The sequence below is a fragment of the Vitis vinifera genome, chromosome 1, assembly GCF_030704535.1.
Source record: "Vitis vinifera cultivar Pinot Noir 40024 chromosome 1, ASM3070453v1".
Lineage (NCBI taxonomy): Eukaryota > Viridiplantae > Streptophyta > Magnoliopsida > Vitales > Vitaceae > Vitis > Vitis vinifera.
The window spans coordinates 12,664,325-12,673,975 of NC_081805.1; the positions used below are offsets into that span (position 1 = coordinate 12,664,325).

Consider the following 9,651-nt stretch of genomic DNA (forward strand, 5'->3'; position numbering starts at 1 on the left):
CCTATCCCCTACAATATGCATCCCCTAAGCAAGAAATAAATTTTTTTCTCTCATTCTCTCTGTCTTTCATTCTTTCAACTTTCTCAACTCTCTTCTTTGATTCTTTCTTCCCATTATATATATTGTTAAAGTAAGATATATTTTATCTCTACTACTTTATTTGTGTTCCATTTATCCTTATTTTACAACACAGATAAGTATTTTCTTTATTAGACTTAGGCATCTCATTAAGTGTAGGCTTTAATGTGTAGAGACTACTTGTTTTTTATTTTATTTGTATGATGGGTCAAAAATAATATATATATATATATAATGAGGTCCCATTCTATATAGATTTAGAGAATTTACTCATATATCATCATTGAGTGAAATAGGGTTTTTCTATTGGGAAAGGAAAAGTTTAAACATGGAAGGCTAAAACTCCATTCCACTACATCGTAATGCATCCATGTACGCTTCTCATTTATTTTTCTTGATGATTTAACTTGATCTTGATTTTGGATTATAACATAATCTTATTGTTTTTGGACTATTAATATGAGATCTGATGTTTGGGTATTCCTACAATACAATCCATAATTCTCTATGAAATTAACTAATATTAATACAAGGAAGCTAATTATTTATAATAATGTTGCGATTAATGCTTAAATGAAGTTTTATTTTATTGATTAATTATAATGTATTGGTATCTTAGATGTATAGTAATTTTGTATGGGTGAAGCATTTTAGTCCTATACTTTAAAATGATTTTCGTAACGTGCTCGTAATAGTGGGTGGATTATTGGTTATTTTATTTAGAAGTTTGTTTAGGTTTGGTTGCTATTATCCACCTTTAGTTTACTTTTTGCCTTTTATCTTACATATTTTTTAAGTACTCTTTCATTATTACTATTATTATTATTAATTCTCCTTTCTTAGCTATTCTTATCAAATAAATTATAAATATAAGGATAATTTTATTATATTTGTATTTATAAATAATAATCCAAAATAAATATCATCATGTTCATATATCTTATTTATCAAATAAAATTAATTAATTTTACAATATATAATAAAATAATATTCTTCTATTTTTTTTTTAATTTTTAATTTTGGATTTTAATATCTACAAGTCTTTTTTTTTTGTTGGCAAAATCATAATTTACAACTAATAGTATTTAAAAAAATATATATCAGATAAATTCAAATAAATAAAACACTATTCTATTTTTTACTTTTATTTTTGGATTTTAACAGTTTATTAATCATATCTTTTTACAAAAAAAAACAATTTACAACTAATATTATTTTAAATAAATTAAAAAAAATAGAATAACCTTCTATTTTATTTTTGGATTTTAATACTTACAAGAGCAGGGAGGGTGTGGAGAGAAGGACGCTGATAAAAGCTACCATGGGTACGAAGGAGGAGACAAGAGTGGAGAGAAGTTGTGGGTAAAGAGATATGTTAAAAGAGTGTGCCAATAACAAACTAAACTAAATGGAAACCCAAGGTTCAAGACATTTCAAACTCCAAGGATGGAAAGTCTTAATACATTGATCATAGGGTGCTGGTATTCTATTGTTAGTAAGATACAATGCTTTTAGGTTGGCATCCATGGCAAGCTCTAAAGTAGTTGAAGTAGGGTCAACATCATCCGTAAAATCAACCTCAGCCCTTGAAGTAAGGTCATATCCCAAATTGTTCATTTAGGGGACAACATTCCTCACAACCAGAAGTCATCAATATTTGTCAAAACACCCATCAAGACTGTTTGTAGATACTCAGTGGAATTCTCAAAATGGGCCCCAAATCAACACATACTGTTGGGCTGACCTCTATTTTTAAGCCCAGTCAAGATCTGCAATCCATGTTAAAAGTAACTCAACCACTACAATTACACTGGCATATAACCTTGCTTTCCTTTCCTTTTGGTGTTACTGTGATAGCCTATCCAACCTCAATTTACTTCCAGTGTTACTTACAAGCTATCCCATACACATGAGGGCTTGCAACAAAGGCATTACGCAACGAAGTTGAGCTAATGTTGACACCTGAAAACCCAGCTTCAAATATATGCTTGCCGGTTTCCCTGGTCAAGTGACACCCGTCAGAAACTGTCTGTTGCAATGGATCAAGAACATTCTGTAGGAATCTGAGGACTGTTCCATCTGCACCACAATATTCATAGACAAAACACATCCACTAAGCTCCACAAGAGCTACAATAAACATTATTCCTATTCAACAATGAATTAGACAATCTATTGATACCTCTTGCAGCAACATGCTCCACAAATAAGTAAAGCCCACCTGGTTTTAGCACCCGCTTCACCTCTGAATAACAATGGGTAAAGTTACACATTAGCAGCTTGGAAGTTGAAGATTCTATATTCCTAATGAAAATGATGTAAATTAAAAAGTGGTTAGACATCTCAATAAAAGAAGGGAAAGATGGCTTATAAAAATCAACTAAATTCACAAACCAATTTGGTTTGGGTAGTCCTAAGTTTGAACTGTTCAAGTTGTAAGCAACCACAATTAAGGGCATATGGAAGCTCTTTTCATTTGTGTCCATTTTATATATCACATAAGATTTTAAACAAGTTAACTTTATATTATTATCTATAAGATGTGTACTAGGAATTATTAAATAAATTCCTTTCAATTATTCAATTATTCACCATCCATGGTGATGGCTCTGTTTGCTATGCTCACCAGCATACAAAGTAGATTTCTACATTCAAATTCTACACACTAAATGGGACGGTTCCATCTACATGAGCAGTCAAGAGACAAATCACAAACAGCTTTTGTTTGTGTTTGTTCCTTGTATCTTTTCTTTCTTATGATTTTGGCCAACTTACTTTTCAGGAGCCATATACATTAAATTTTGGACAGTACGTAAATTGTTTCTTTGAATTACAGCTCATACATTATCTATCATTGTTGGTGTTTGCCTTCTGAAATCTAAACAGTCACTGAACTCCTAAAAGTTTGACTCATCCATAAAAGGGCACAAGTTGAGACGGACTTAATTATATAAAAGTCTAATACAATTCAATGAGCATATAATGATCAATTGAGTGACAGAAAGCTGATCCATTGCTTCACAACTAAAAACAAAAAAAAAAAATCATAGTTTACACCAAGTAGCTTGAAACTCAAAAAACTGAAGTAATGAGCCATGCTGATTTTCAACTGAATGGTTTCCATTAAATATGGTGTTTCTAGATTAAATTATAGTTGAACTGACGAAATTTAGAAGAAACTAGAACCCTATAAATACCTTTCAGTGCCGTATCAACATCTTTGACAGAGCATAGTACAAGTGTTCCAACAACTGCATCAACAGCAGCATCACTTAATGGCAAAGCCTCCCCAACCTGGAAAAAAATCAAAACCTTCAATTATCAAAGTTCTGAGTGTAACATAAAAGCTTCCTCATCAACAAGTATATATTACTAAGGAAACACAGTAAGTCCAAAATTTCAACAGACTAGAAAATATTACTAGACTCAACCTGAATCCTGAAATGGAACAGAACTGAAGACATTAATATCAATTAGCACTTTCATAATTCAATTTTCAAAGTGATAAAATACAAAGAATGGAGATGATCTCAATCTTGAAGCCTAAGTATAGGTTACCATGTTGCTAAATTAAATAGTGATTGAGGAACCTTCCCCAATCTGTGCCCAAAAGATCTAAATCTTAAAAACACAAATGAAATCACACCCACCAAGAATGTTTGCCAGTCATTCAGCTACTTTTCTCATACTGGAAGTATGGCAACAGTTTGCCAAGGGGACTAGTTAATGTGTTACTGAGTGTTCAAGTAAATTAAGGTAGTGAAGCTTGTCTATCTTCTCCTGATACAATAATTTCATGATTTTCATTTCATGGAGAAAAACCATTTTTTTTTTCTTCCTCACTGCATAATACAAACTGGAAATGTCAAAATCTCCTAATTTTGATTCATCTTACCAATAACATCTATGCACTAGAAACATCAATTTTAATTTCCACAAACTAAAATGTTATCATGTCATCCTAGACTCTCACCATTTTCAATTACTCTACCCCTACGGAGCAGCTGGTTGTGATATACTACTGCTGAATTTGAAGAGTGGAAGAAGCAACAGTGAGAAAACTATCGTCCAAGAGTATATAAGAATATAGAAGAAAGCATAATTACAGGACCATTCAATATAACAAGTCAAACAGATATAAACAGGAAATTAAATGGATAGCTCCAAAAAAGGGAAAATAACGCAACCTCCTCACACCCTGTGCCAGACCACTCCACTTCCAAAGCAAATACTCATTACAATGGACATTCTGACCCCTACCATATAAAAGCAAATTTATGGCTCCAGACATTGCTGAAACCATCATCCTGACACCTCAAATCTAAGAGCAGCCCAAGTGTGACTTCTTAATCTTTCAGATATTTAATCTGAACAAGAAAAAATAATAATAATTCAAAGACAACCAACACTTAAGATTATACATGGCATGACCGATAACATTACACTAGCAAACAGGAACTTGATCACTACCTAGTATGGACACACTTGATTCCTTGATTGCTATAGAAGCAGAAATATGTAAAAGGCAGAAACATTATCATATGCATGTATATAATTTCTTACAACCATTTCCTGACTACTAAATTCTGCTACAAAATATCACAGCATGTGTATAGGTGTGTTCATTTCATCAGCAAATAATGTTGTTTCTGGCTACAAAATTACTAGGTGGAGAATGCATCTTTGAAAGTTTGATTAACTGAGTACTTCCTTTTGTGTAGGTTACATACTGCATGTATAAATTTAAAATTTGTTGGAGGTAGTCCAGATGCAACTGCCGCTGCCTTGGCGTACTTCTCCATCTTCATGTTCGGATCTATGCCGAAAACCTCGATATCAGTACCATTGGCATAATATTTGAGATTAGGACCAGTCCCAATGCCAATCTCCAACACTTTCTTGGCTTTCCCCCTCAAATTAGAAAACAACTGTGATTTGTAGCCTGCAATCTTCTCACATAACAGACTTAGCATACAATAGAAGTCAAGAAATGCACACACTTAAAATGCTACTAACCTCTGCCTCATAAGCTTCCATGCCTTTGTCTAAGACCGCTGCATACAATTCCTCATACCAATCTGGCCTTGGAGGGTGAACCCTGTTCAACATTGCCTACATATAGAATGTGTCACTTCCAGAATCATGTCATTGCTAAAATGGAACATTTCCGAGCCTGCAATTCTTCTGAAGTAGCATCATAGGCAAATGCTACTCTTCTTGAAAATTATTTACAATGAAGAGGCTCATGGATTTAAAGAAGGCCCACTGGATAGCTCCCACCAATTTTCATATGATTCCACATTATGAATTTCCCCATTTATGCTCTCAGAATTGCAAATGGTGAATTTAACGTCACAATTAAAGACCACAATGGCAGACGGCCTTGCGAATGAAATGCAACAGAACCTGATGGAACTCTAAGCTAATAATACCCTTCTCATAACACTGTGAGGCAAGATTGATCTTCACATAGAATCCTATTTTAAAAAAAAAAAATCTGATTGAACTGATTTTCGGGAATCTGGCATTCATAATGGAATCCATAAAAAATTAGATATGAATACCAAAAATTTTGGCCAAGGATGCTGTTTTCATAGGTATGTTACCCCATTAAGAATCAAGTGAGCCAAAAAGGAATTTTTATTTTAGAGAAAATTTTGGCACTACAACCGACTTTGTGTAGTGGGTTATTAGTTCAGTTGTATAGAAAGAATCTTCCGAAGAAGATGATGCCGACCAATTCGATGGAGTTCATCAGTTCTCCAACTGTTGAGCGCAGCAATTCAAATAGAATACAGAGTGCTGAGTGTATTTAAATTCAATAAGTCTCAACAAATTAAACTTGCTGTTATTGAAATCAAAGACTTGGTGATTTGATTGGGAGAAAGTAAGGGAGTTAGAGATAATAAAAAAGAAAAGAAAAGAAAATAGCAGTTGTGGAGGAGTACCGTGGAATCAGAGAGTAAAGGAGTAGCGTGGGAAGGGGAAATTGGAAGCAGAGCAGTCGCACATGCTTGAATCAAGTGTCTTCTTCCACAAGAGCATAATAAGGAGGGAGTGAGGCTCTGGTATGGCACCGCCACCGGGGAGCTGGGGCGGGAGGGGGAGGAGTCGGACCTCACCACTGCAATGCTAAGGGATGTGATTTTAGCGGCAGAGGTGAGGGACAGCAGCGATGAATGGAGAATCATCGTAGCCATGTCAGATTCAAGCTCCTTTGGATATCTAACTTTGTTAATGGTTTCGCCTTCGTCTTCGGAGTAGCAGTGACACCTTTTTTTGCGGCAACAGCCCTCGCCTTTTTTTCTTAAGAAAAATAAATAAATAAATATATATATATATATATATATATATATATATATATATATATATATATATATATATATATATATATATATATATATATATATATATTAATTATGTACACATAAATATAAATATTCCCGAATTTTAAGAAATGTAGCCTCTATGGGTGGGTATTTGAAAAAAAAAATCTTATTTTCAATATGATAGTTAAAAAAATATTTTAAAAATTTATAATTTTTTAAGCATTAATAAGAAATTACTTTTTGAAAAGATGACATTAATTTTCAAATTGTTTTAAAGAAGGAACTTTACATTTGAAAATTGAAAATACAACTTCAATATAATATGATATACTATACTAAAAATGTCTTTAAAAACTAATTTCTTCATAAATTTTAAAGTTTAAAGTTATATCTTTAAAAGATAACTTCAATATTTTGTATGCAAACTTATTTAACTCATTTTAACTATAGTAAATTTGGAATATTTTTTAAAATGTCATATTTAAAAAATTAATTTTAAATTTTTTAAATCTCTCAAGTGCAACTTTAAATAGACCAAAATACCATTTATGTTATTTTATAAAATGATTTTTTGACATGAAATAGGTATAAAAAATTTGATAGAGTATTTTTTTTTTTTTTTCAAAAAGTCATTTTTCTTGTTCCAATAAAGTGGAAATCATTTTGGTCACATTTTAACCCTTTTAATTAAATATTGTTATAAAATAAGCGTACAAATTAAGAAAGAAGAAAATAAGAAAATAAGATGAGAGAAAAATATAGTTGTTTGGTCTCTTTATTAACTTATAAACCCTTAGTTAGAGGATAAGGGTAATATCAACATGATAAAGGTATAAACATGGTAATAGTATTATCATTCATAAACTACCATAAATAATATTTATAACACTAACTTTTGATGATGACCATTATTTAAATATGTCTTGTTAAAACTTTACTAAGAAAAAACCTATGGAAAAACCCTGGTAAAAGGGGAAAAAAGATATAATCTTCTTTTGAAATATTATGCCTCATTAAAAACATTGCTAATAAAATCCAGTAGGACAAAACTTTGCTAATAAAACCTAATAGGACAAAACCTAGACGAAAGGAAAAAGAGTATAATGTAGTGACATCTTTATCAACTTGTTCCTCATCATATTGACATTGTTATACTTTATCTAGTGACTCTACATAAAGATCTTTGAGTTGGTGCATTCCAACATTATAGATGAGTGTCTTAATTATTGTAATTGCTTTTATGATTAAGTTTGTTAACTTGTCACTTGATCTTTTCTATTAAATATTAATTTCATCACTCTTTTAGAACTCAAGGTATAAAAGAATTTGGGCCACAAATGTTTTGTTCCATCGCCCTTAAATTATCCTCCTTTTAATCTATGCAATGTATAAAACATTATCTTCATGCAGCATTGTCAAATTGTCTTTAATTGAAGATAGTCTATATGATTCTTGAATATATTATATTATAGATCTCAACCACACACATTTCTAACTTGTTTCTTGCTTCATGAATTGAAGAAGTAGTTACCATTGTTTATTTTAATAGAACTGATTTAGCAAGGCGACAACTTAGTAAACGAGCTAAAAGTAAATACTTACTCTTTTTCCTTAGAATCCAACATCTACAAGTTGGTGCAAAACTATATCTTTCTAGAAATTAATAGAAAATGATATATTGAATCTTGTACAGCTTTTCAAATACGTCAATGCACCAATTGCAATGAGATATGGTACTTCTAAATCAAATAGTTTTTCATTATCTTCTTTAGGACAAAACAAATCCTTGTTTCCTTCAATTAAATGAGCAATCATGGGGAACTTACTAAATGTGATTTATCCATATGAAAGTATTTCAAGACTTTTTTTTTGTATATGTTGACTGATAAACTAACACTTCATTTGAAAAAGTACTCGATCTATAAGCTAAGACAAAATTTTGTTTTTTCAAGATTTTTCATTTCAAAATCTCCTTTTCAAATAGTTAACTATTCTTATGAGCTATTCAAGTGTTCCAACAAGATTCAAATCGTTCACATATATTATAACAATTGCAAATCCAATAGTTGATTTCTTAATGAATATGCATAGACAAATAAGATAATACATATATCCTTCCATCAATAAATATTCATTGAGGTGATATGCATTTGGATTGCTTAATTCATATAAGGATCTTTGTAACTTATTGAATACATGCTAAGAGGTTTCAAATTATGTGCTTTAGGCATCTTATATCCTTTAAAAATTTATTTGCTTCAATATTTTAAATCCTTCAAGGACTTGGTTGTTTTATATTTGAAATCTTGCAATGATTTTATCATGTTTATGGATCCATATTATATAGTACATATTAAATCTTTCAAGGACAACTAATTTTGATAGTTAAGAATGTGATTGAGTCATTACAAAAGTTGATACACTATTTTTACAGGAAACCTTATGCATTATCTCAAATATACTTTTGTATAATAACTCAATGGTATACAATAATTTTAATGTCTTCAAATGTTAAACTTTAGATCTATATATATTCCACAAACATGATTTATTCTAACATCTAGACCACAGGTCCAAATACTTTTTATCTCATTAACAAGTCTAACTTGCCTATATTGCATATTCCATTTTGGCCATTTATTTTTATATTGGCATTCTTTCATGATTTGGAATCTATCATACCTCATTATGTTAACAACTATTTGAAAATAAGATAGATGCATTGTTAATGACAAAACATTATTTTGATATCATTTTTCTCATGTCAGATATATAACTAATAGTGATATCTTTAGGTATTTATGTCTCTTTGAAATCTATTCCTTCACTTTGTGTCTCTTTAGGGTATACTCATCCAATATATGCCTTTTGGAGGGCTACTTGTTCAATATATGTCATTTTAGGAACTACTTGTTTTAAGGAAATTTAGGTAACCATACATTAGAGGGCAAAAAATTTTCTTTTTGGGAATTTTACTTTTTGTCTTTCAAGTTCAGTGGAATTTAGGGAAAAAAATGTCTTTCCATACATTATAATAGTGATTTTAAGAGCCTTCCAAAAATGTCGTCAACACTTTAACAACACTTCCAATTGGATCAACCACTTGGAAAAGCCACATGAGCAAGCTCCTATTCAGTTGTCCACTTAAACTAAAGACATGGCTCATGTACATGTCACCATCCAACTAGACAATTCACATGGATAAGTTTTTTTTAAAAATAATTTCCAAAAAAGAACAAAACAAA

At 31.0% G+C, this 9,651-nt stretch overlaps 1 protein-coding gene across 1 annotated transcript; it reads right to left on the minus strand.

The window, feature by feature from the left end:
- Positions 1 to 1,453: 1,453 nt before the first annotated feature.
- LOC100256916 (uncharacterized) lies at positions 1,454 to 6,380 on the minus strand. The gene is made up of 6 exons (XM_002272521.4): positions 6,026 to 6,380; positions 5,094 to 5,189; positions 4,808 to 5,026; positions 3,275 to 3,371; positions 2,260 to 2,322; positions 1,454 to 2,157 (listed from the first exon to the last, which is right to left on the minus strand). Exons 1-6 carry the CDS (start codon positions 6,275 to 6,277, stop codon positions 1,964 to 1,966), a joined length of 921 nt encoding a protein of 306 aa, XP_002272557.1. The 5' UTR covers positions 6,278 to 6,380; the 3' UTR covers positions 1,454 to 1,963.
- Positions 6,381 to 9,651: the final 3,271 nt, after the last annotated feature.

Bases quoted from the DNA above. Each gene is read 5' to 3' on its own strand.
- LOC100256916 (XM_002272521.4), bottom strand. From the start codon at position 6,277: ATGGCTACGATGATTCTCCATTCATCGCTGCTGTCCCTCACCTCTGCC. The intron at 3,372-4,807 runs GTATGTAACCTA...ATTTTTTTCCAG, and splicing joins ATTTTAAATTTATACATGCA to GTTGGGGAGGCTTTGCCATT. The intron at 2,158-2,259 runs GTATCAATAGAT...ATTGTGGTGCAG, and splicing joins GGAGCATGTTGCTGCAAGAG to ATGGAACAGTCCTCAGATTC.